This window comes from Pinus tabuliformis, chromosome 2_2, assembly GCF_031772625.1.
Source record: "Pinus tabuliformis cultivar Carrire ecotype Pingquan chromosome 2_2, CPIR1, whole genome shotgun sequence".
NCBI lineage: Eukaryota > Viridiplantae > Streptophyta > Pinopsida > Pinales > Pinaceae > Pinus > Pinus tabuliformis.
In genome coordinates this window covers 1,146,252,183-1,146,279,787 of record NC_142300.1, presented here as the reverse complement: position 1 = coordinate 1,146,279,787, position 27,605 = coordinate 1,146,252,183, and the positions used below count along the sequence as shown (strand labels likewise).

General features: G+C 40.1%; 1 protein-coding gene across 5 annotated transcripts in view; it reads left to right on the top strand.

Annotated features, from left to right (window-relative positions):
• The window catches only part of LOC149197455 (putative methyltransferase At2g41040, chloroplastic), a 195,318-nt gene extending 178,532 nt beyond the window's left edge, over positions 1-16,786 (top strand). Inside the window, exons 5-10 of one of the 5 annotated variants that reach the window (XR_016254767.1) lie at positions 358-551; positions 750-861; positions 15,711-15,815; positions 15,970-15,993; positions 16,163-16,402; positions 16,586-16,786. Coding sequence is in view for 2 of the 5 variants with exons in the window: in XM_089405841.1 (XP_089261967.1) it covers positions 358-551; positions 750-861; positions 15,711-15,815; positions 15,970-15,993; positions 16,163-16,297 (570 nt within the window). In the remaining 3 variants the exon portion in view is untranslated. Of the gene's footprint in view, positions 1-357; positions 552-749; positions 862-15,710; positions 15,816-15,969; positions 15,994-16,162 lie in introns of all 5 variants that reach the window. The other 4 variants (XR_016254766.1, XR_016254765.1, XM_089405841.1 and 1 more) reach the window with 4 other exon arrangements.
• The last annotated feature ends 10,819 nt before the right edge of the window (positions 16,787-27,605 follow it).

Here is a 27,605-nt window from a genome sequence, read left to right as displayed (position 1 = left end):
GTAGTTTGGTACATCATAAAACACGCTGCTTTTGTCTTTTTCTGGATAATTCCTGTTATGCATTATGCATCTGTAATTTACAGTTAACTTGGAATTCTGCTCTGAATGAATGAGGGACACAGAATTATCTGGACTTTTGTTTGTAGCTCAATCATGATTCCCTTTTTCCCCACTCTTTTCTTACCTTCTATAATTTGATGAGGAGGAATGGCAGGGAATGCTATGGTTAGAATGGGAAAAAGAGCAGTCAGTCACTGTTTAGAACACCTCTTCTCCCTCTTAGCAGTAAATAGGCTTTTTCATTTATTGAGTTGAACTGAATAGTATCTAAGAAAAGTTTATGCTTCCAACCTGCAGTTCAAAATGGCACAAAAATATTTGGAGCCTGCTGCTGGGGGTTTACTAGTGGATGCCAGCTGTGGAAGCGGATTATTTTCCCGACGATTCGCCAAGTGTGGGCTTTATTCGGGTGTAGTGGCTCTTGATTTCTCAGAAAACATGTTGCGCCAATGCTATGAGTTCATTAAACAGGATAAATCTCTGTCTACAGTGTATGACATTATAACTTATATCCATGCTTTAAATACAATGTTGCAGTGGTAAAATAAAATGTTTATTATTCTTTCATTGGTTATAAATAGCTTTTTTCTGTGATTGTATTTTATAACAGTTTTTCTCTTGCAGTTGTGAAAAGGAAGAGTCATGTATAACTTTTGGTTTGGTGGGTTTTTGTGTATTTTTTTTGTCAGGAACCTAGCTCTGGTTAGAGCAGATATTTCAAGGCTTCCTTTTGCAACAGGGTCTGTGGATGCTGTACATGCAGGCGCTGCATTGCACTGTTGGCCATCTCCTTCTAATGCTGTAAGACTCACACCCTTTTTTCAAAACAGAATCTGTAGAAAACAAAATCAAAATTGAATCTGCAAAGATTTCTATTTTCTTTACTATTTTCTCTTCCATTTTATTTTCTTATCTTCCAATTTGTTCACTTTGATATCTTTGCAGTATCAACCTAATATTCAATTATCTTCCTAGCCTTGATTGTTGAAAACTTCATGCAGGTGCATAAACATTTGATAATGAATGTGAATCATAGTACTTCTTGTTACAGATCATATTGTATGAGTTTTCACATTGTGATTTTTATCACTTTTGATGGATATTTTCTGCTGGTATCTTGGAGCTTTGGAAAACTTGGGCGGTTACATGTTCATGGAACCCTTTCTCTTCATGGAATTAGATCATTTGATGGAGGTCTTTGGTTGGGAGAGTCTCATTTCTCCTTGGTTGGATGATTGTGCTTGCTGATTTGCTGGTCTACTCACATGTAATTGCATTGTTGGTCACCCCTTGGTTGCATATTTGCTGGTAACTTGGAGCATGCTATCTCATTATCGTGTGGTTTGGTGTATATGTTTTTCATGGTTGTGCTACATCTTGTTCATAGATGGTGGTTCTGAGGACCCAAAGGGTTAGATGATGGTATTAGGAAGTATAGATGCTTCATGATATTGCTAGAGTTTCCTAGTGACTTTTGCATGGTGATGTGGTAGTATTTGTGTTACTAGGAGAGGTGTTCTACATGTCCCTTTTTATGTTGAATGTGGTGTGGGCATCGTTAACCCATTGCTTGCATAAATATTGTTGGTCCTATTATCCCTCTGTCAGTGGGGGTACATAGATTTTTTTTCAGTGCATCATTCGCCAACATTATAAGACCAAGGTCACAAATTAATGGCATGTAAAAGCCATGTGAGACCCTATTTTAGGTCTCCTAGACCTGTGTCTTGGCATTTTGAGTCTCTATCCATTTTGTTTGGTCAAACCATGTCCCGCCCTTGAAATCTTCATCTAGGCAATCGCGTCCATAATTGGATTTGACCTTGGTGGGCTTCTCATGAGGACTCATGATTTTATGGGAGCCTATATTTGTAGGGGTGATGACTAGTGTATAGCCCAGTCCATGTTGGAATTTCTAAATCTGACGCGTTAGAAACCCTTCATGCACTTTACTGATTTATTCCTACCTACTTGTTCTGTTAATTAACAAGTTATTTACCATGTAAATACTGGAAATAAATACAAGTACATGCTCAACACATTACAGATAATCAATTGAAGGAAATAGAAACAAGCACACAAATGACACCGTTGTTTTTGGACTACTGTCCCCAGAAAAACCCAATGCGGGAAAACTGGTGCAGCTATTTGAGGGTTTGATTTATTAAGCAGTTTCAGAATACAATCTGGGTGCCAAATCCGGCTCACCCAACAGAGAAAAATCTCGGCAGTAGTACCTCTCTACTCGGAAGCAGATATTCCGGCTGAAACCTCGGATAAACACTCTGACAACTCCACTTTGCCCCACGAAACCCCAACGTTAGCCTTTAGGGACTGCGTCAGCCTCTCTTTGGCCCAGCGTTAGCCCAACGTCACTCTAGCTTGGCCCACATCAACCTCTGGAGGCACTGCGTCAGTCCTCTCACCCTCTACATCACCCACGCTGGCCCTCTAAGGCACTCCGCAGCTCCTGGCTGCCTCTACGTGATCTCTGGCTGGCTCTACGTGAACCCTTGACTGCTTCTGTGTCCCTCTCTCCGGCTACTGCGCTGATCCTTCTGGTGCTATCTATGCCTCTCTGCTTCTGTATTCACTGCCCCTCAGCTGCAACTCTGATCACTCTCTCAACTTTCTCAGCAAACCCAGCCCCAGAAAGTCGAAATCTTGATCTCTTGGTGTAGTCTCCAAGTGACCCTCAAGCCTCCTCTTATACTTTTCTCGTTGACAAATCAACGGCTGAGATTAAGTCCCTAATCAATGGCTAAGATTAGATCTGGTTTGATCCATGTCTTTTGGACCTTTCTAACACAGTTTGATATTAATTCACATTAATATTTTATTTTTCCCTAAGTTTAGACTTAGGGACTCCATTAAAGATATTAATTATTTTAATATCTCCCAAACTGTTTAGAATCTGCCCAAACCCTTTCTGGGTATTGGAGATCTCATGTGCCTTAGCCTCTCCACCAATTTTCATGGCTACAGCACATCCGATGCTACCCCAAATCAACAATCCATCCTGTGTCAAGGTGCACTAGTGTCTATAAAGTTTGTAAGTGACCTTGGCCTTAATGTAGTATTACTCAAGACAACTCTCACAATATAGCAATCTCTTGTGACAAATTTCACGTTTCCCAAGGTAGTTCACACTTCCTAATGCAAAATTGTCTAAGTGGTCAAAAGGTCAATGTTATGAAACCAGCTCAAGAAAAGATAGAAAAGATAGATCAATGCCTTAGAATTCAGTCTCTTCGAGGGGGCAACCTCCTTTACATTACATAAATGAACAATTCTTGGATGATACAAATGACAAAACCTCCTTTCTATATATAGGAGTCTAAGGAGTCACAATATAATCCAGCCGACCTAACAATAATAATATAAAGCCACAAAAATAACAATAGAGGGATTTTATGGGGCACAAAAATAACAATATGGGGATAATAGGGGCACAACAATATAAATAAGGGGTATAACTACAATAGTAATGGGGTAATCACTAGTATTATAGGGACCCAACATGCCCCTCTCCTTCAAAAAAGTGTTGTCCTCAACGCTTGAGTAGTTCTGGATACTTCTGCATAAAATTCTCATCCTCCCATGTGGAATCTTCAGCGGATAAGTTCTTCCACTTGATAAGATACTCTGAAATTGATCGATTTCGTAGCTGTCGAGTTCTTGTTTCTGTGACTGCTTCCGGTTCCAATATAATTTTTCCTTCCTCGTCAAGTTCTGGCAATATTGTTTGAATTGGGAGCTTGTCGCCTATAACCTTCTTTAAACATGAAACATGGAAAACTGGGTGCAATCGAGAAGCTGCAGGAAGCTCCAATTTGTATGCCATAGTACCAATCTTTTGCAACACCTTGTACGGACCATAATACTTTGGTGATAATTTATTATCCTTCTTAGCTTGCTTTAGGGACATTTGCTTATATGGTTGTAGCCGTAGGAATACCCAATCACCTACATCAAAACTTCTTTCACTGCGATGTTGATCTGCCTGTTGTTTCATTCTATTTTGTGCCAACACGAGGTTATCCTTTAAGAGTTGGAGGACTTGTTGTTGATGTTCGATGTGATGTTCCACTGCCTGAACCTTAGAATTTTCTCTTAAATATGATGTGATGGATGGTGGTTGATACCCATAAAGTGCCATAAATGGGGTCATTTTTGTTGTTGTATGGAAGGAAGTGTTATACCACCATTCAGCCAGAGGCAACCATTTGACCCATTGTGTCTGTTTATCAGATACAAAGCAACGAAGATATCCTTCCAAACATTTGTTTACTATCTCAGTTTGCCCATCAGATTGAGGATGATAAGATGAGCTATGAGCTAACTGAGTACCAAGACAAGAAAATAATTCTGTCCAAAAATTTCCAGTGAAAATGGGATCTCTGTCACTTACAATAATCTTTGGGTTTCCATGTAGCTTTTGAATTGTTTCCATAAATGCAGTAGAAACTGTACTGGCTTTAAATGGATGTGATAATGCACAAAAGTGTGCATACTTGGTAAGTCTGTCAACTACCACCATGATGACACTCTTTCCCTCAGACTTGGGTAAACCTGTGATAAAATCCATTGAAACCTCCTCCCAACGTTGGCTTGGAATGGATAAAGGTTGTAATAGACCCGGTGTCTTAATTGTTTCAACTTTATTTTGTTGGCAAACCAAACATTCCGCCACAAACTTTTGAATATCTGATTTAAGGCCATCCCAAAAAAATTCCTTCTTAACCCTGTGGTAAGTTTTTAAAAATCCTGAGTGCCCTCCTAAGGGAGAAGTGTGCAATTCCATAAGAATCTTTTGTTTTAGCTGGGAATTCTTACAGAGGTATAAGCGATCTTTGTACCATAACGAATCATTTTGCCAGCTAAATGTATCAGAAGTACTGGAATCTTGTTGTAGCTTTCGAATAAGTGCCCACACTTCTTCGTCATTCTTCCATTCCTCCCTTGCTTCGTTTATCCAATCTGGTTGGATAATAGAAATGGCACACAACAATGCTTCCACATCCTCATCCTTTCTTGAGAGTGCATCTGCCACCACATTTTGCTTCCCTTTTTTGTAGATGATTTCAAAGTCATAACCCAACATCTTTGTGACCCACTTTTGTTGCTCTTCAGAGGATAATCTTTGTTCTAAAAAGTATTTAAGGCTATCATGATCCGTTTTTACCTTGAAGTGTCTTCCCATTAGGTAGGGTCGCCATTTCTTAAGTGCATGGAGTATTGCCAACATTTCCTTCTCATAAATAGCTTTGCTTAAAAACTTTCCCTTGATTGGACGACTTTCAAAAGCAATGGGTCTTTCATCTTGCATTAGAACAACACCAATTCCATTTCCTGAAGCATCACATTCCACAATAAAGGTTTTTGTGAAGTCCGGTGTAGCTAAGACCGGTGCTTGGCACATTGCCTCTTTAAGATGTTCAAAGGCCTTTGTTGCTTCCGGAGTCCATGAAAATGAATCTTTCTTCAATAATGTTGTTAGAGGTGCTGCTATTCTCCCATAATTCTTAACAAACTTGCGATAATACCCTGTCAACCCAAGAAATCCTCGCAGATGCTTTATGGATGTGGGGATTTTCCATTCCTTAATGGCTTTAATTTTGCTAGGGTCTACCTTAACTCCTTCATGAGATACAATATGACCCAAATATTCCACCTCCTGGACTCCAAAGAAACATTTGGATCTTTTTGCATATAATTGTTTCTCCTCCAATAGTTGTAGCACCTTGTCAACATGTTCAACATGATCCTTCCAAGACTTGTTGTAGATTAGTATATCATCAAAAAATACTAACACAAATTTTCTAAGGAATGGTTTGAAAATTGAATTCATCAAACCTTGAAATGTTGAAGGTGCATTGGTAAGGCCAAAAGGCATGACCAAAAATTCATAATGACCCTCATGAGTTCTAAATGCCATTTTCGGAATGTCTTCAATCTTCATTCTGATTTGATGATATCCCGAACGAAGATCCAACTTGGTGAAGTAAATTGATCCATGCAATTCATCCAGTAATTCATCAATGACAGGAATGGGGAACTTATCTTTAATAGTGAGCTTGTTGAGCTCCCTATAATCCGGACACATGCGCCATGATCCATCCTTCTTGTGCACCAATACTACTGGAGCTGAGAAAGAACTTTGACTCGGTTGAATTATACCAGCCTCTAGCATTTCTGCAACCATACGTTCAATTTCACTTTTTTGGACATAGGGATATCTGTACGGCCTGATGTTTGGAGGAACACTTCCTGGAATCAGATGAATAGCATGATCATGATCACGCATAGGTGGGAGACCTTTGGGAGTCTCAAATACCTTGGAATGATTGTCCAGGACTTTTTGGAGATCTGGAGAAATAGATGATTTCAATGTGGAAACATCTAGCGAACATAATTGTGCAATTACACCTCTTTGCTCCTTTTTTAGAAGCTTTGTCATGCCATTAGAGCTGATTATCTTTCCTGGTTTTCCTGCAATACCCCTTAATTCAACTTCCTTTCCTTCCATAGAAAATTTGATGAAAAGTTCTTGAAAATTAAAAGCTATTGTACCCAAGGATTGTAGCCATTGGACTCCTAGTACAACATCAGCACCTCCCATTGGAATGGAAAGCATTGGGCTAGTCAATACATATTCTCCCATGGATAGCTTGATATTATGGCACTTTCCAGAGCAATTTATTGTTCCTCCATTTGCAATCATCACTTGACACTCTGGTGCTGGATATAGGAAGCAATTCAATTCTTTTGCTACCCTACAATGAATAAAATTGTGGGTGCTTCCTGAATCAATCAACACTATTACCTTTTTCTTCTTGATTTGTCCTTCTATCTTGATGGTTTGAGGAGTGGTAATTCCCGCCAATGCATTACAAGATATGGTCGGATTTATTTGTTCTTCATCTAGGCTTTGTTCCTGGAGTATATCCTCTTCTTTTGACCTTTCTTGCTCCTTTTCTTCTTCCTCTTCACAATCTATGTAGAATAATTTCTTCTCAGCACACTTATGACCTTTTGTGTATTTGCTATCACAACTGTAACAAAGCCCTTTTGCTCTTTTTTCTTCCAATTGTTGTGGTGTCAACCTTGTAGGTTGTGGAAGACTAGGGGCAACAACACTTCCGTCTTTATAGTTGTGAGTGGTATGCTTCCTAGTTGCCATAATTTTGCTTTCCATTTTTCTTGCTAACCTGAATGCCTTCTCTAATGAATCAGGTTCCCAAAGGCGAACATCATGTTGGATATTATCCTTTAAAGACCCTATGAACACATCAATCCTATGCTCCTCTGGAATATCTTTTACCCTTATGTTCAATTTTTGGAACTCCTCAATGTGCTCCATTATTGAACCTTTTTGTTTGAGACTTATCAATTGGCTAAAAAAGTGTTGCTTTTTGTATCCTCATAATGTGCTATCAATTCTTCCGTAAAAATTGCCCAAGTGATAAATTGTTTACGAGAACAAAGCCATTGATACCATACAAACTGATTTGGTTCCAAATATACAGTTGCCATACGTACCTTTTGTGCATTTTGCACATTATTGAGATCGAAGAATTGCTCCATCTGTAATATCCATGTGGCGGGATCCTTGCCATCAAACTTCCTCATATCGATTTTTGGAATATGGTGATTCTTCGATCCAACATTAGCGTCTATGGAATCATGATTAACATTTCTTTTGTTCTCATCATGAGTTTCCTTTACTACCTTTTCACCATTAGTAAGTATTTCTTGTAGAAAATTTGTCAAATCTGTCTTCAAATCTGCCATGCCTGTCTTCAAATTTGTGTTCAAATCTATCTTCAAATTGTCCATCTTAGCTTCCATGCCATTCATCTTAGCTTCCACGCCATTTATCTTAGCTTTTGTTAACTTTTGTGAGCGTGACATTTGTTGCACTTGTTCTTGTAATTTTGATATATCATGTAGCATTTCTTCCTCTTCTTCATGAGTCATGCTAGAGCTTTCAGGTTCCTTACTAGGTGTTTGCATTTTCTTTCCTCGGGGCATCAGTTACCGATAATAATGCTCTACTATGCCCTTTGAATTCCTTCAAAATAAAATTTCAAACCAAACTTAATCAAAAATTTAAAAAAATCTACACACCTTTTTTCACTTTTTAGGAGCTTGATATTGCCTCTGATGTATCTCTGTACTTTCCAATCATCTAGTTTTGAATTTTTGACCTGTAGTAGCTCTCTGTGTCCTCTTTCCAATGCCACCAGTCTGATCCAAATTGGATTCTCCAAGAAAGAGTTATGCACAATCTCCCAAGATGACCTGATTATAGACCTTTCCAGAAGAGCAAACTTGTATGAAGTGCCACGTGTACAATTTTCGATATTTGGTTCTGAAAAAGATATACAAGAAACTACAGTCCGTCCTCTTTCTATAACTTCTTACGAAATTTCAATCTGATTCCCAGAGAGAAATTTATGACGATTTTCCCCAGGTCACCTGTTTTGAATGTAATTTAGGAGTCTGCAAAAAGACCAACTTCCTCAGATCATATCTCCGCAAATATCGCGCGAAAAGCTCTAAAATTCAGACCCAAGGTTCAACGCGGTTTCTTCTCAAATGGGTTTTTTTGTGACTTCTGAAACGTCACAGAAAAAAAGTTATAGCGAAAATGCCACGATGACCTGTTTGGAGCAGCGAAACCCTAGAATCCAAAGCTCTGATACCAAATGTTATGAAACCAGCTCAAGAAAAGATAGAAAAGATAGATCAACGCCTTAGAATTCAGCCTCTTCAAGGGGGCAACCTCCTTTACATTACATAAATGAACAATTCTTGGATGATACAAATGACAAAACCTCCTTTCTATATATAGGAGTCTGAGGAGTCACAATATAATCCAGCCGACCTAACAATAATAATATAAAGCCACAAAAATAACAATAGAGGGATTCTATGGGGCACAGAAATAACAATATGGGGGTAATAGGGGCACAACAATATAAATAGTGGGTATAACTACAATAGTAATGGGGTAATCACTAGTATTATAGGGACCCAACAGTCAACCTAGGATCAGATTGCAGAACAGGACTAGAGGATTCCTTGTCACATGAAAAATTTTCAATCAAAGCATTCAGTTAAAATTAATGGCTTGGTCAAACTTGGTTAGTAGGACAGGGGAATGTTCTAGGTGGATTTCCAGGTAGAGCATTGGGTAGAATCTTGCATATGTTGTGTCAAAAGTGATCTACATGATGAGATGAAGGAAATCCAAGTGTCAGAATCTTGAGACCATGTAAGGCATTGGAGATTAGGCATAAGGGAAGGATGATGTAGCAATCAAGGTGATGATGTGGCAAGGCCCTATAAGATGGGGGCAAACAAAGATATACCCAGTACAAATTAGGACCCAAGCAGCAAAACCCATGTTTTGGATTTGCCAGGAAGGAAAGGGCACTAGAGATCTAGTCTCAGGGTCCAAGTCGAATTGTGCAAGTGAAGGTCAATGTGGAATTAAGTCAAAAAGTAGTTGTTGGATCACATCTAGCAGTTGAAAGGATTCTATTAGTTGTTGCAACTCCCTTGGACCAAGAAAATAAGAGAAAGGATGAAAACTCTAGCCATTTGAATGGAATAACTGTTGATTTATGGTAGCATTGGATGTGCTTTAAGTCTCAAAATTCATAGGGAGGCTTAGACACATGCATTCTCCAATACTCAGAAATTGTTTTGGGAAATTCCACTCGGAGACAGTTTTATCAAAATAATTAATTATTTTTAATGCGACCCTAAGTCTAAACTTTGGAACTTAAAATAATTAATGGGTATTAATCTAAACTATGGGTGTAACTTTTAGAATAAGACGAGGATCAAGCCAAAATGATCTAAGCCATTGATTAGAAGTTAATCTAGGCCGTTGGTTGTCCAACAGAAAGATATAAGAAGAGGCTTGAGGGGCACTTGGAGGATACACAGAGGAGAGTTCAGAAGATCGAATTTCTGAAGCGAAGCAGCTGCTGGAGGGAAATTCGAAGTGAGTTTTTGCAATGAGGGGTAGGGATAGTTCCGGTTGGAGATTTCCCCTAATCTGAGAATACTCAGCAGAGGAGGCAGAGAGAGATCTGGGAGAGGCAGTGCAGAGCTAAGAGAGGTTGATGCAGAGCCATGCAGGGCCATGCAGAGGCAGCATACACTGACGCAAAGGCAGCGCAGAAGCTTTGAGGGAGTTCGAAATTTGATGGAGGGTTCGATTTTTGTAGCTAGAAGTTGGGGTGTGAGATCGGGAGAGCAAAAGTCTGAATCTCAGAGGCAAATCGATCAGCCGGGAGGAGTGACACAGTTCCTACGCTGGGTTAATGCAGACACTGCATAGAGGCAGCCAGGGACTATTCATTCAAGGGTTGGATCAACGAAGACTTCTAGTGATAGTGTGAGGTAATCTCACAAATGTTGATTTGGGGTAGCATCGAATGTTCTCTAAGTCTCAAATTTTGTAGGGAGGCTTGGGCACATGCATTCCAAAGAACCCAGAAACCGTTTTCGGAAATTCCACCCAGAGACAATTATATTAAAATAATTAATATTTTTAATGGGGTTCCTAAGTCTAAACTTAGGGAAATTAAAATATTAATGGGTATTAATCTAATTGTGGGTGAATCTTCTAGAAAAAGATGAAGATCAAGTCAAAACGACCTGAGCCTTTGATTAGGAGTTAATCTAGGCCGTTGGTTGTCAAACAGGAAGATATATGAAGGGACTTGAGGGTCATTTGGAAGATACACCAGAGGCAGATACTCAGTTACCCGAGTAAGATCGTTTTCTCACTGGTCGAAGTTCGGCAAGAGAATCAATTTAGAGGGAGAGTTGCAAGTGAGACAGAGAGAGAGGGCATTAGCACATTCAGAGAGTGCAAGGTAGCAAGACACAAAGTAGGAACAGGGTGACGCAGAAAGAGGCAGCACAAAGGCAGTTTGACGCAGAGCTTGCGTGGGCAGCTTGACGCTTAGCTTGGGAGAGCAGTTTGACGCATAGAGGATCAGGAGGATTCCAGGGAAGAAGTGCTTCATCTGGGGTAGAACTTGGTCAAGAAGTGTCTGTAAATTTCCTCATACCTATTTTGCTGGCTATAATTTTGTACAAGAGAATTTGTTGAAGAATAATAAAAACCCTCATACGCTGCACCGATTTTCACACATTGGGTTTTTTCGGGGATGATTGTCCAAAAATAACTATCATTGTGATTGTATTTGTGCCAGTGTATTTTCTTACATTTACCTTCTGCAATGTTTTAATTGTGAAGGTTGCAGTAGAATATATTTAGATATTTGCCGTGAGAATACTGTAGATAACTTATTTCTGAGGTAATAAGTAGAAAAAATAATATTAATCACTGCAGTAGGATTTCTATTTAGAATTTTTCACATGGTATCAAAGCTACAAGGAAGCAAAAGAGAGAAGCCAGAGGACCCAACATTGATCAGAGAAGGGAATTTGAAATTCTTGCAGGGGCATAAATTTGAATCTCCCAGAGGATTGCGCAGTTCAAGCCAAGGAGATTGGATTTTGTGGGAAAATGTAATGTTCCTAAACGGGAATATAAGTGATATAAAAAGCATGCAAACAATCGAGCAATCAGAAAAACGAAATATACTTTGAGCACCGATGGAAACACTGGAAATAGAGAATTGTTAAGCCATTTTATTACTTCTTCAGGAGCAAATACAATAGTAAAATAATATGGTGCACTTGGGCTTGTCTCAATGGACAAGGTGAGAAAATTTTGAACTGAAGGCTGCTACAACTACTACACCAAATTGAATTGCGTTGCCCTAGAAAACTGTTTTGTCTGCTGACTTCGAAGGGCTGGAATCACTACTTCCCGTGCTCAGAAAATTATGAGATTTTAGCTCCCTTCTCCTTGGCCTAAACCCAGAAAAACCCACGAAGGAATTGACCAAATGTTGACCTTAGAATTTTGGCCCACGTTCCCCTTAGCTCCTCGAGCTACTTGCTCAATTGGGACCCCTGTTTGACCCCTTAGATCTGCTTAGAAAATTCTATAAAATTAGGAGTGTGATCCTTGCCCAAAACCCAGAAAAACCCAGAAAGGAATTTGGCTGGTTTAGACTTCTGAAATTCGACCCCCTTGGAGCCCAGCTTCAGCTGCAACTGCAAAACTTGGCCTGCTGGAATCTGCCTGTAAATCCTCCTGGAAATGGACCCAAAGTGTTGGGCTGACCTCTGCTATCAATCCCCTAACTTCCTGGATGGGCTTCCGGCCTATGGCACCTGCTCCTTAGCTCCACGAAATTGCTGGACTAGCCCTCTATGCTGTCCCTTGTGAAAATTCTATCATTGCAACATCTGTTTTACTTTGCCTACCTATTTTCAATAAGTTGTTTATGAAATTCCTTCAATAAACATTAAAATAAATTCTGCTACAGATATCACACCATAATACAGAAATAAACACATGCACAAGAATCAACACATCGACACAGATATTTTGGACAACAGTCCCCAGAAAAACCCAATGTGGAAAAACCGGTGCAGCAAGGGAGGATTTTATTATTCAACAATTCTTCAGTACAACCGGGTGCCAAACTGACTTACTCAACAGAGAGAAAAATTCTCCAGCGTTTCTCCCAGTCGCAGTCCCAGCGTTAGCCTGGCTGACCTCTGTGTAGCTCCCAGACACTCTACATCAGCCCCTGCTTATCTGTGTCAGTCCTGGGCCTCTCTGCGTCACCCATGTAGGCCCTCTCGTGACTGCACAGTCTCCTACTGCCTCAGCTTCTGCCTTCCCTGCCTCTGCGCTAGTCTTCTGTTACTGATCCTGACTCTCGGCTTCGTATTTGCTGCCTCCTGTTGCTCTCTAGACCACTAGTTCGAATTTCTCAACTAACCCCGCTCTAGAAATCAAATTGACTGGTCTCCCTCAGTGTGTTCTCCAACTAACCCTCAAGCCTCTTCTTATACTTTTCTCGTTGGTCCATTGGGTTTTTTCGAGGACATTTGTCCAAAAATAACGGTGTCAATTGTGTTGTATTTTCTTTCTTGCTTAATCTCTTCTTTCCGCATAATATTTAATTAAGTGAAGGTTGCAGTGTATGTATTACGATATTTGTCGTAGGAAACTGTAAGTAATTTGTTTAAAGCAATTTAACAAATAAGAGTAATATCATCAGTTGCTGCAGTAGGGATTCCGGTTGAGGAATTTTCACAATAATCACATGTTTTTCCAACAATTTCATTTCTCTTATGTCCATGCTTCAATGTCAGTTTGCATTGAAGGAAATGCTTGTTTGTGATGGGTGGTGTGATTGTGCATTTAGATCAAGATAGGATGGGAGAGCCATCACTAAACTAGTCTACACTAATTCCTTTTGAGGAGTGCAAGAAGTGTGAATGATAAGTGAACCTCTTGTAAAGGTTATCCACTTGGTTTGATGGGAATAACCCCGCAATTGGTTGCTTGTATGAGGCATTGGATAAGGCCAAAGAAGCTATTCAATCTTATTACGTGGGCAAGGGTACCCCCGAATATGATAAATACATGATGATATGGGATTTGATTGATTGTTGATGGACCAAGATGCTCCATCAGCCCATTCATGCAGCAACACTTTTCCTCAACCCCACCTATGCTTACTCATGCAACTTTGATTTTGATGGCTAGATGATGGAAAAACTCCTAAAATTTCTATAGAGGATGGTACCTAATGTCGATGTTCATAGAACAATTAATTGTGAGATGGAGATGTATCTTGAGGCTAGCAGATTAATTAGCTTTGTTAATGTTTTTAATGCAAGGAGCATTTTTTAAGCCACATAAGCGACTCTAATTTAAAATTTTAATTATATGTTCTATTCGAAAGTTGATTACGTTTTAATGATATGTAATTTAAGTTTTTTTCCCCTTTAAATATGTTGTAGATGTTTGGTGGCAAAATTACAATGCAACAGAACCAAATTAATGAAAATTTTCCATTCTGGTCTCAGCCAAACCTATAGCACTTTCAAATGGAAGGGAAACTGAAGTCTATTTGAAAAAATACACTCAAAATAAGGAAACATGTTATAACTTCAACTAAGTAATTACAATTATTATAATTTATGACCGTCTAACATATTTATGACCCTCAAGGATCATTAAATTTATTTATGATGTTCTTGCAGGTTGGATTTCCCATGTCTTAACGGGTTTGGTATATGTCCACTACAATCATTGATTGTGGGTGAGGCAATTGGAGAATATACTTGATGTGGACAACATTTCCTTGGACAATATTAACGTATTGTTTGATTTGAGGGTTGAATTTGAGGCACCTACTATGGAGAACTTTGCATGATTAGAGGAGGGGCAACATTAGCCAGGGGGAGGGTAGGAGAAACAAGAGTGGGAAATAGAGGAGGAATTTGACATCATATAGAATGATGTGGTTGCATTAGGACCACCTTCTACAAATATTGATATAGCAACACCCACCAATCAGCTGCAATAGATGACGTGGGAACTTCTTGTGGCAAACTTGCCATGACATTTTCCGATAATAGGAGGAGAGGGAATTGATACTAGATAGCTAGTTGCTAGATTTTTCATTGTAGATGACTCATGATAATGAGATACATTTATGTATTTCATGTCATTTTTTTGTTGATTGTCCAATTTTGAGTCTTTGATTGGACAATTATTAGGATTTAATGTCGAATTTGATGTATCATTTTTTATTTGGCATCCACTACATATATATGAGTGGTTTTATCGTTTTTATGTGCTAATGTGTTTATTTAATGTTTTTGTAGGTTTGTATGTTTAAAAATTTGAAAAAAAATGGATTTATTTGTATTTTTTAATACTTGCCACAGTTTGCCAATTTTTTTGCCAATGTTGCCGAGAAGTTATATTTCAGAGCCTCACCGATTTTTTACCAATGCCGATCTTTTCAACAATAGTTAGAACTCAGCAAATTAGAAGCACATCTAATCAATGAGCGTTGAGCACATTAATTCCCCACTAGATTATCTAATACTTCACCACTAAATGTTAAAGTAAAATTGTGTGTCTTTATATCATCATTTTCCGCTCGACAATCCTTGCCGGTGCACTACTTACCCTCATTTTAGGAATAAACACCAACCAGGGACACATATGCTAATATAGATAAAATAGATGCAAACTGTTTTTGGCAAATTTTATTGAATTATATCACTCAAGATATCACTGGATCTAATTATTTTTGAAACTCACGAGCAAGTTATTTTGTGAGAAAAATATAGCTGTTTGTTTTCCGAGTAAATGCCATTCAGATCTTGGGAGGCCCATAAAATGCATCTTGATATGAGTGAAACCTGTGAGATTTATTTTTCAGATGCTTTCCATTTGCAGTGCAACATTTGAGCATTGACACTGTCAATGCTATCATGTGTCTTTGTAACATATTGTTTAGCTGATTATACCGTCTTCATCTCTAGTGGTTTGTAGAATGTTTAAGCTGGAAGTGTGATTCGTTGAGCATCTCTGAACATTTAAGATATGCTTGGTTAATAGTGCTTCTTGAGCATGTGCAGAAAATATTCATTTGCTGAATAAAAGACACTCTCAAGTGCGCAGTATTTGATAGAAGAATCAGATTTATTCCTAATTATTTATAAAATGTTTATAGGTAGCAGAAATCAGTCGTGTTCTGAGACCTGGTGGTGTGTTTGTGGCAACAACCTTCGTTTTGACTGGGATCCTAGATTTGGATATTGCGAAGCCATTACGTCAGGTAGTTCTCTAGTTTCTACATGTCATTGAAGGGGTAGGGAAAATGGATGAAAATATCATTTTATGCTGCTTATTCTATCTAATAAAATGAATGCATAAATGATTTACAAATGCAAGAACACTCATCTTTATCACCATCTTTAATCTGCCTACAGAAAGGAGGGAAACAATCAAGAAATGTAAGTTATAATGCACTGTACACACACATTCATGTATATTTGATCATACACAGTAATCAAAGAGGACAAAAAGGAAAAGTTTGATTTGCAACAACATTAGCTACAGTAATTTGGTCAGTAGAGAAGTAAAGGTCAGTTGAATAATCTGATGTGAGATTTTTTTGGTTAGGCCGTACAACCAGCAACCTACAGTTATTTGAGGGAAACAGAGTTGAAAGATCTCTGCAAGACTTGTGGGCTTGTTGACTATTCATGCATAAGGCGACAGGCATTCATAATGATATCTGCCCGAAAGCCAGAGTAACTCCCAGTATTGTGGCAGATCTGCACTAATGCCATTACCTAGTTTTAAGTTGTTGATTATGTTGGCTTTTAAATCTCTCAGTATCAGTGGCTCATAAATCACCAGGTAAAAATCAAATACTAATTCAAATGCCTGGTACATGGTGGTTTCCGAGCGATTGGAATATCTAATATCATAATTAGGCTTTACTGCTAATTAGCTATTTATGCAGATTCTGAAGGTGATTTTTTTAATAAGCGGACAGTTAAAGCCCTATTTATAATGACGAGCAGATAAACTTGCATCCAGGAACTGTGCCAATGTTGTTATTGGCAAGGTTTGGCTATTCAGAAGGCAAATCAGGAATCAAAACAGTCAGGTCCATGCATTATTTATTATATTGGTTGAAAAAAGGCTAGCTTGTAATCCATAATTTCTTCTCTCATCTAAAAATACATAATGTAGATTGTTATATTATGTATACAGAAGTTTGATACATTTACATTTCTAGTATGTGCATAGGATAGCAAGGGTTTTATATTGTCAGAGTTGCCTCTTTACTGCAAAAGCTTTCATCATGGGCTTTGTAATGAGGACTAGAGCTCAGGTTTTAAGAAACTTATTTCGGACTTCTTTATAAGTATTAGAAAATTTGTTGGGAAGAAATTCTACAAATAGAGAGGACAAGAAGCTATGAATCTGCTACTGTTAACGTCCTAATTGATCATGATATGAAAGCATTCCACAAACAGAAAGGCCATGAATACTTATCTGCACATAAAGCCATGTCCACCAAACTGGTTGCTCATGACTGATTTTCCACTCAGACATAGGAATTCGCTATGGATTCCACCCCCAAGCCAGACTATGATACCCCCAAGGTGATGGAATCCCCTACAGGGCCCTGAATTCACTTAGCCCAGCCCATTGTTCTCATGGCAAGCCATCTTCCCAGTAGAAAGCTTTTCAGGTCCTCTTCTGGCAATCAAACCATCCATGGCGCTGCCCTCCACTATCCTACACAACTCAAGGAAGACCTACTCCTTCTCTACTCAACAATCCCTCGTAGTACCCTTCCTTTTCAATAGATTTTGGTATGTGCAAAAAGAGCCCAAATTTTCATAAGTCTTTTAGTAATAACATGGGATAAAAAACACTTAACCTCAAGATAGTCAATGAGTAGCCGTAACACGGTCACATGTTTGAAGTTTTTACCTCAACTACAGTGGATATTTTAGGGATGGTATCTCTCTCCAACCAGCCCATTTTCTTCCATGTTTTGAACTGCAAACTTCCCCAACTTCTATGGGTTCTTACCAGCCACAGCCACATGGGAAACTCTTGCCATAATACCCATACTAACCATAACAACTTTGACAACAACAGGGAAAACATCCCTCTCCTAATGATTGGCTGCCTCATCATAATGTAAGAATGCATGAAAGTTGAAAAGGATGTTTTAAGACATTTCCATGCATGAGATCTACTCTCTTCCCAAGAATAAGATACTTAAACTTAGATTACACTCACAAGTCAAAGGTTGATGTGAAAGTTGTAAGGAAACATGGGTAGAAAAGGTAATACTTCCAAAGGACAATAACAAGGTCAAATCGCATAACAATCCCCTTTCCTCTTCCCCTCTTGTGGTATCATATTCTCCTTGTTGCTCCTTCATGCAGCTATTTTGGCGGATTTATATTATCATGCATTTTTCTTTTTACTTGCTTTTACATATACATGAGCATATCATGGAAAATACACCCACCACATTGTAAACCTAGCCCACCACTTCAGAATCTTATGTATTCACTGGTTGTGTAGAAAATCTGTGATAAGTTAATCCGATAATGCAATATAAATCAAAGCAGAATACTATAACCTACTTCTACTATCAATTTGCGGAAGCTTAAAGATCGAGCTGAACAATATAACTAGAAGAAGAAGAATCAATGGCACAATACACATGAAAATACTTTGGGGAAAGCCTCAACTAAAAACCATACACTATTGTATTGTCATACATGGTGGAAATACATAGGAATTATACAAAGCCTTAACTCTCACAGCTAGCCAGCTCTCAGTACAATCCTCACAGATGCTCACAAGCAATCTTAGCTTCTCTCTAGCCTTCTTCTCTGCCCTCCAAGCTCCTATTTCCTTGTGTTGTTCCTTGTGGATGATTAGCCTATTACCAAGTGGAAAACCAACCCTCAAAACTGTGCAATCCTCAAGGAAGAATCCTTGACTGCATGCATGAGTTTTTTCCATGAGAAAACACATGCAACTGATAGTACACTGTCCTTGAACATTAATCTCAACTGGGTCTTTCTCAGAATAGACATGCATGAGTTTCTCATGAGAAAATCTTCAGTTAACCGGAGTAGCACTAGTTGAGTGCATTAATGTATCAACTGACTATTAACTCACTATTAGTTCCTCAAATAGTTTGGAACTAATTTAACTGGACTTAACTCAGTAAACTGAGTTAACTAATTACAAATCAAATATAACTCAATCTTATCTCCTTAATTTAAGGGATAACTCTTGCATGACTTCAGAAAGACTTCTAACTTGAATTTCTCCAACTAATTAATTTAAAATAAATTAATTAATTATTTCCAAGTAGATGTTAAGACTAAATTCGATTTTAATTCACAATTTAATTCAAGGACAAATTAAATTGGAATATTATTGTTGCCATATTTCAACACTCCCTCTCAACAAGAAAGGGATTATCTGCCACTCTGATCCTATCTCTATGGAACTTGAATTTACACTTTGACAATGCCTTTGTCAAAATGTCAACATCTTGCTCCTCTGTTGAAATACACTGCAGCAACATGATCCTCTTGACCTGTGAAAAGCCACGGGCAACAAATCTTGCCTTATGCTTCTCCACACTACCACAGTAGCTTGCTTTACCTCGTAAAGCCAACAGGAACTCACAAGTGACTTGTTCTCTGGTCTTGGAAATATGTCTCAAACATTGTTACGAACTATGGAGTCATACTCCTCCACCATAGCATCAACCCAAATCGGCTGCTGCACTGCTTCCTCAAAGGAAGATGGCTCGGCCTCAACACATTCCCCAGCAAAGGCTATGTATCCAATGTACCTCTCAGGTGACCTCCTCTGTCTACGCTGAGAAGATGGTGCTCCCATATTCTCTCTCGCATCCTCCAACAATCTGTCAGCTTCTCTTGTGCGCTTTCGTCCATCTCTGGAAGATTCTGCTTGAGTGGATGTCTCCACTCCTGGAACCTCTGCATGCAGCTGCTCCACATCAATCTGAGGCTTCTCCTCCTTAGGAACCAACAGTTCCTCCACAGCCTGTAGTTGGAGCTCCCTCTCAAGGGAAACTCGCATGGCCTTCTGCTCATCAAACTTGAGATCTCTGCGAACCACTATCCTCCGACTGGTAGGAAAGTACACCCAATAGTTGTGAGGTGTATCAGTGTATTCCACAAATATCCCCAACTCTGTTGTCAGCTCAAGCTTCTTCCATGCATCCTTTGTCACATGGCAATATACCGATGAGCCAAAGATCCTGAAGTGACCCACATCTGGTCTCTTACCGAAGAAAGCTTCCTCTGGTGTCTTCATCGCAACTACGCGATGTGGGCTTCTATTTTGCAAATAGACCGCTATGTTGCATGCCTCAGCCCACAAGTGAAGTGGTAGGCCTTGGTCATGCAGCATTGCCCGTGCTGCCCCTACAATAGTTTTGTTATTCCTCTCGGCCACCCCATTCTGTTGTGGGTTATGAGGTGTCATCATCTCTCGTTTAATTCCTTCCGCTGCACAGAAGTCCTTAAACTCTTGACATACATATTCTCCACCGTTGTCACTTCTCAAGGCCTTGATCTTCTTCCCTGACTATTTCTCGACCAAAGCTTTGAACTAACAAAACTTTGTGAAAGTTTGGTCCTTCTTCTCCATGAAATAAATCCAGCATTTACGAGAATAGTCATCAATGAAAATCACATAATACCTTTGCTTCGCTATGGATGCCGTCGAGAATGGTCCACACAAATCAATATGAACTCGCTCTAAGATAGCCTCTGCTCAACCTTCTCGATCATGAAAGGAAGACTTGGTGTACTTTCCCAAGGTACAACCTTTGCATGTGTCAACTTGCTCAAGTTTACCTTTGGGAAGTCTTGTAGATATCTGTTGCATTATCTTCAAAGCCCCATGATGCAAATGGCCCAACCATCTGTGCCACAACTCTCCAATGTCTTGGCTTTGCACCAATTCCGCTTTCGTACTCAATGCTGCACAATCATCTACCTCTAGTTTATAAAGATTCTTCACCCGAATCCCTATCCTCTTCATCTGACCCGTGGCTATGTGTCTTAGGAACACCTTTCCTTTACTGAAGACGACATCGTAGCCTTTGTCCTCCCACATCGCGTCCGATACCAAGTTCTTCTTCAGTCCAGGCACATACATCACATCTATCAAGGTGAGAGGAGCTCCATGCTCCCTCTGAAAAGCAACCGTGCCCACTCTTAAAACACTATACCTTTTGTCATCACCCATCTCTATGCGCATCTTGAGGTCTTTCTATTCCAAGGCAATGAACAAATTTTTATCACCGGTCATGTGGAATGAGGCTCCACTGTCAAGATACTAGACACAACCCATCATCGATGACACCATGCATGCGATGAGGGTAAAGTCCATTTCAAACTGAGAAGCTAATGCCTCACCTTCCGATCCTTTCGAGGATACCTTCTTGGACTTCTTTGATGGGCAATTAGTCATATAATGTCCCATCTTGTGACAATTAAAGCATCTTACTTTAGACATGTCACCCTTCTTCCCTCCATGAGAAGAATTCAATTTGAAATGGGAAGCCTTCCCCTTCCCTTTTCTTGCCTTACTTGCTAAGACCAGATTTTCTTCATCATCATTCTTGGATGAAGAGCCATCTCGTGTGCTCCTCCTGATCTCCTCCTAAATAAGATCTGACCACAGTCGTTCCCAATCCGGTAGTTTCTCCCTTCCATTCACAGAGTCCTGGTAGTTATTCCAACTCTTTGGAAGGCCAAGGAGAGTGAGGCTCACCATATCATCATCGGCAGTAGTTATTTCCACACTGCCAAGCTCATCTCTGCAGGTGGTGAGCTTGTTCAGATATGTGGAAATAGTATCGCCCTCCTCCATCTTGATTCTTCGAAGTTTATCCTTGAGCGCCAATTTCCTCTGGTCACTATTGTTCTGGTAGAGGTCCTTCAATGTCTTCCACATTGAAAATGGAGTATCCTTCCCATGGAGACTCGAGACAATATGGTCTCGAACTCCCTCAATGATGATCCGTCTCGCCTTCGCCACACACTTCTTCCACTCAGCCAACTCTTATGCATTAGTTGAAGTTGGCTTTGGGATTTCTTGATCAATGAATTCCTTCAAGCCATTGTCTTCTAATACAGCATCCATTCTATCTTTCCATGCTATGTAATTCGAGCTACCTTCCAAGGCATACTCGAGTCTCAAGCCATAGAACGCCATTGGCCAACCTTGAAGTATGATATGAATTCGATTTGCACTTGCAACCCCGAACTTCAAACTTCGAATTCTCTTTTCAGTATACTGTTCAAAGCTCCAATACCATGTAGAAAATTTGTGATCGATTAACCCGATAATGCAATATAAATCAAAGCAGAATACTATAACCTACTTCTACTATCAATTTGCGAAAGCTTAAAGATCAAGTTGAACAATATAACCAAAAGAAGAAGAACCAATGGCACAATACACATGAAAATACTTTGGGGAAAGCCTCAGCTAAAAACCCCACACTATTGTATTATCATACATGGTGGAAATACATAGGAATTATATAAAGCCTTAGCTCTCACAGCTAGCCAGCTCTCAGTACAATCCTCACAGATGCTCACAGGCAATCTTGGCTTCTCTCCAGCCTTCCTCTCTGCCCTTCAAGCTCCTATTTCCTTGCGTTGTTCCTTGTGGATGATTAGCCTATTACCAAGTGGAAAACCAACCTTCAAAACTGCGCAATCCTCAAGGATGAATCCTTGACTGCATGCATGAGTTTTTTCCATGAGAAAACACATGCAACTGATAGTACACTGTCCTTGAACATTAATCTCAACTGGGTCTTTCTCAGAATAGACATGCATGAGTTTCTCATGAGAAAATCTTCAGTTAACCGGAGTAGCACTAGTTGAGTGCATTAATGCATCAACTGACTATTAACTCACTATTAGTTCCTCAAACAGTTTGGAACTAATTTAACTAGACTTAACTCAATAAATTGAGTTAACTAATTACAACTCAAATATAACTCAATCTTATCTCCTTAATTTAAGGGATAACTCTTGCATGACTTCAGAAAGACTTCTAACTTGAATTTCTCCAACTAATTAATTTAAAATTAATTAATTAATTATTTCCAAGTAGCTGTTAAGACTAAATTCGATTTTAATTCACAATTTAATTCAAGGACAAATTAAATTGGAATATTATTGTTGCCATATTTCAACAAGTTGGGCCTTGGCTTGAGCTCCACACTAGGAAATTTACAATGCATTTCACGTCTTTACTACACATGATCATTATATCTCAATCCACATGGCTTGATTCCCATCCCGTAAACCTCATTATATAAATAATATATGATTAATAAATATAACATTCCAGGGGTTAAAACTAGGATATTACACAACCCTTATTTTGACACAAAAAATAAACCAAAATATACTAATTTCTCTTTGAAGAATGCACACTTCAAATTGATCTACAATTTTTCTTTCCTCAATATCGCAAAAACTAACTGCAAATGTTGCAAATGTTCTCCTTTAGTCATATTAAAAACAAGAATATTTTCAAGGTAAACAAGAAGGAACTTACCAATGTACAATCTTAATTATTTTGTTAACAACCTCATGAATGTGTTGGGTACATGATTAAACCAAAAGGCATAACCAACCACTTTGACAACTTATTCTTCATCTCAAAGGTGCTCGTCCACTCATAATCATCTCTAGTGTCTAATTTGATTATATCTACTCTTCAAAAATATGTTGGGAAATTAACTAGCTCCTCATAATCAATCTATGAAACCATGCATCTTAGGAAATTAAAATCCATACTTGATTGTGACCTTGTTTCATGACCAAGAATCTGAACGCATTCCCATGCTCTAGAATTTGAACACATTCTCCAAGTTCCATCTTAGTTGGTGTTTAATCGATGTTGAAACTGTCACCCACCAAAAGTGGGTAACCCATGGAGAAATATTTTTCTCCTCATTTGATAGTCAGTCAACCAACAACACTCTGATGGCCCACAAGTAGATTTACATAAGAGCTCTTCACTTATGCTCTGATGAGTTCTCTCTCCCATTTGCATGCTTCTTGAAGGAATGTGGGTCATATATTGGAAGGTACATTAACCATTCTTGTAATCATGTGCTTTGATTTAATGTTTTGGAGCATACTAATATGGGTCATAAGCCAAGATTGGTGATTGACTCCTCTTGAGTAGACCCTTGTTCCCATGCTTCACTTGGGAGGTTATCCTTTGTTCCTAGTCCAATGTGACCTCCCTTGTCCTTCCTTCAAGAGGGGCACTAATAGGAGGAACTAATTGAAGTAGCGTGCCCAAGGTACTCCGTACTTACCACATTCCATATATCTCTTATTATCCATATCCATTCCTTGGGTTGTTTGTCAGTAGTCATTGCGACTTCCACCGTTTACACTCATCTTTGAGTCAAGTCCTAGAAACTTTCCGTTGGAGGTTGATGTAGCTAAAAGAATGATAAAAGCATATGAAGCCACAATTAAAGAAAAGAAAATGCAAAAGATGGCTGAGACATAGTAAGCACATGGGAAAAGCCTAGCATGAGCTCTATGTTGAAGTTTCTAAGTTTACTTAGTTAGAAACCCTCCATGCACTTTATCTGATTTATTCCTACCTACTTGTTATTTTTCCTTAACAAGTTATTTACAATGTAAATACTGAAAATAAACACTAGTGCATGCTCAACATACTACAGATCAGCAACTAAAAGGAACAAGAACAAACACACCGTATGACACCATTATTTTTGGACTAATGTTCTCGAAAAAACCCAATTCAGGAAAACCGGTGCGCAACTATCTAAGGGTTTCCTTATTAAGCAATATCAGAGTACAATCTGGGTGTTGAAATTGGCCTACCCAACAGAGAATTTCCTTAGCAGTAATACCTCTCTATTTCTGACAAATCTACTAGCTGAAACCCTAGATAATCCTTCCAGCAGCGACTCAGCACCAATCTGCCCCAGAAACCCCAGCGTCTGCCCAATCTAGACTGCATCAGCCTCTCCTGGCCTAGTGTTGGCCTTGCGTCAGCCTATCTTGGCCTGCGTCAGCTCCAAGGGCCTTGTGTCAGCTCTCTAAGCCTCTACGTCAGCTACGTTGGCCCCTCTAGTGCTCTGCGCAACACTTAGCTGCCTCTGCGTGGCCCTGCGTGAACAGTGGTTTCTCCTACGTCTCTCTCTCTGGCTGCTCTGCTGCTATCCCGAAAATATCTTTGCCTCTCTATCTCTCTATACTCAATGCTCCTTAGCTACTCTCCCGATCACTGATTCTATCTCTCTTAGCAAACCCCGCTCTAGAGAATAGAATGACTGATCACTTTGGTGTATTCTCCAAGTGACCCTCAAGCCTCCTCTTATACTTTTCCTGTTGACATCTCAACGGCCAAGATTAAGTCCCTAATCAACGACTAAGATTAGATCTGGCTTGATCCATGTCTTTTAGACCATTCTAACAGATATTCATATTAATACACATTAATATTTTACTTTCCCTAAGTTTAGACTTAGGGACTCCATTAAAAATATTAATTATTTTAATATCTCCTGAACTGTTTAGAATCTGCCCAAATCCTTTCTGGGTATTGGAGGTCTCATGTTCCCCAACCTCTCCACCCAATTTCGTGGCTAGAGCACATATGATGCTACCCCAAATCAACACTCCCTCTTTGCGAGGATTGTGCTCTAGCAATACTCCTCACTGAGTATTACTCTAATCATCCGACATTGGTACCTGTGTTGATGCTAGGCCTTCCTGCCCAACATCCTCTACACTGCTGCCTCCTGTACTGCTACCCATGGTTCTGCCATTGCCACTGTTGCATCTGTATGATAGCTCCCTCTGCATCTGTGCTACTGCTGGTCCTTTCTCCCAACACTGCACCTCCTCTCATCATGTTGCATCGTGCTGCCCACTGCTACACTACAACTCAGTTACTAAGAAGTAAATAACTGATCTCCCAATTGACCTCCCTGTTGGGCTAGAAACACCCACTGATGCTGAAGCTCCCTCTGTCGCTGACAAGTGCTCCGTCTCTCTGACCTCTACGCTATTGTAGCAACTCCCTGCATCTCGCACTGTAGCACACCTCGCTGTGCCTTCCTACACTCGAGCAACACTCTTGTGCCTCTCGCACTGCTGCAGCCTGCTAGCTCTGCGTTGTCTCGGGACTCTTGCACTGTAGCTCTCTCTGTCGCTCCATCCACATTTGTCTCTACCCACTCAGCCAGTCCTGCTACTCCTTGTCGAGGCTCCCGTAGCAAGGTCTAATCCAAGAGGCCGGGTACCTCAAGGATCCTGCCCCTCATCACCTGTAGTCCGCCTGACTACAAATCGATGTCTCCCCACTTCTGCTCAAGTGGCGCATGTGCACTCATGGCATAGTCATCGTCTGTCAAAACTTCCTTCTCTGCCCGTGCTGGCGCTGCCTTAGTCTCGCAAGACTCTCCCTTACTCTTCTTCCTTGGACACTAGGTCGCATAATGACCCAGCTCCCCACAATGGAAGCACTTGATCTTGGAGAGATCTTTCTTCTTCCACTTTTTCTGCTTTCCCTCAGATGCTAGGGCCACATCTTCCTCCTCCTGCTTTACTTTGATTCCCTTGCTGCTGCTACCTGTCTTCGACTGTCGTCTAATCTCTTCTTAGTGAAGAGCTGCCCACATCTCGTCCCACGGTGGAAGTGTCCCTCTACCCAGTATACTCTGGACAAACACTTCCCAGTCTTCTGAGACAGCATTCACGGCAGTCCTCTGAGGAAGGTGTCTATCGATTGTCTCTTCTTCATTTGATACGACCTCGTCTGATTCTTGAGCAACATTCTTCTCTGCACATAAGTATGTTGTTACAGCTTCTTGAGAGCCTCCCACATCTCAAATGTCGATTCCTTCTTAGCTATATGTGGTACCACATGATCCTTGACCTCGTCAAGGATAATGCACTTGGCCCTCGCCATCGCCTCCTCATACCTATCATTATCACTGGGGTCGACTGGGACAGCTATTACCTTCAAGGTGAAGTTCTTGACATGATTCCTGTCAAGCACTTATAAGATTCTAGCCTTCCAGACTGCAAAGTTCGATGCTCCGTCCAATCTATCCTGGTCTCTTACCCCGTGTAGTGCCATGATACTCCTCTACTTCCTTCCTGGAAGTTCTCTGTTCGACTCCTCTGAGTCTCTATTGCCCGTCTGGAAGTTCTCTTCTGGACTCCCTCTGAGTCCTGATTTCCCTCCTGAAATCCTTCTATCGCTTGTCGAGATGCCCCCTACTCTGATCGTCTTATGCAACTGCACTGCTGATCCGCGTTCCTCGGCCAGAAACCCTCAATAACAACTCCTCTGTCCCTGCTCTGTCAGGTATTGTTCTGACTACAGTACCTCACCAGCTCCACTCTACAATATTCCTGCAGCGTTCTAGACCCCAGCAACTGCCTCTCTGTAAACTGCGTCAGCCCCTCTCTGCCTCACGCTGGCCCTGTATCAACCCAGATGTGTCCGTGTCAGCCCTGGGATGCCCTGTGTCAGTCCTTTGGCCTTCGACGTCAACAACGCTGGCCTTTCTGAGGCTCTGCGTAGCGCCCGACTTCCTTTGCGTGGCTCTGGTTGGCTCTGTGTCACACTCCTTGGTCTTTACACTGCTAGAAACAGATTTGTCACCTCGAGACAGCTGTTTTCTGCCGCTATTGCTCCGCTCGGCTGATGTCTCTTAGTCCTCCTGTGGTTTGCAATCACGCTCTGATACCGTGTTGAAGTTTCTAAGTTTATTTAGTTAGAAACCCTCCATGCACTTTATCTGATTTATTCCTACCTACTTGTTATTTTTCCTTAACAAGTTATTTACAATGTAAATACTGAAAATAAACACTAGTGCATGCTCAACATATTACAAATTAGCAACTAAAAGGAACAAGAACAAACACACCATATGACACCATTATTTTTGGACTAATGTCCCCGGAAAAACCTAATGCGGGAAAACCGGTGCAGCTATCTCAGGGTT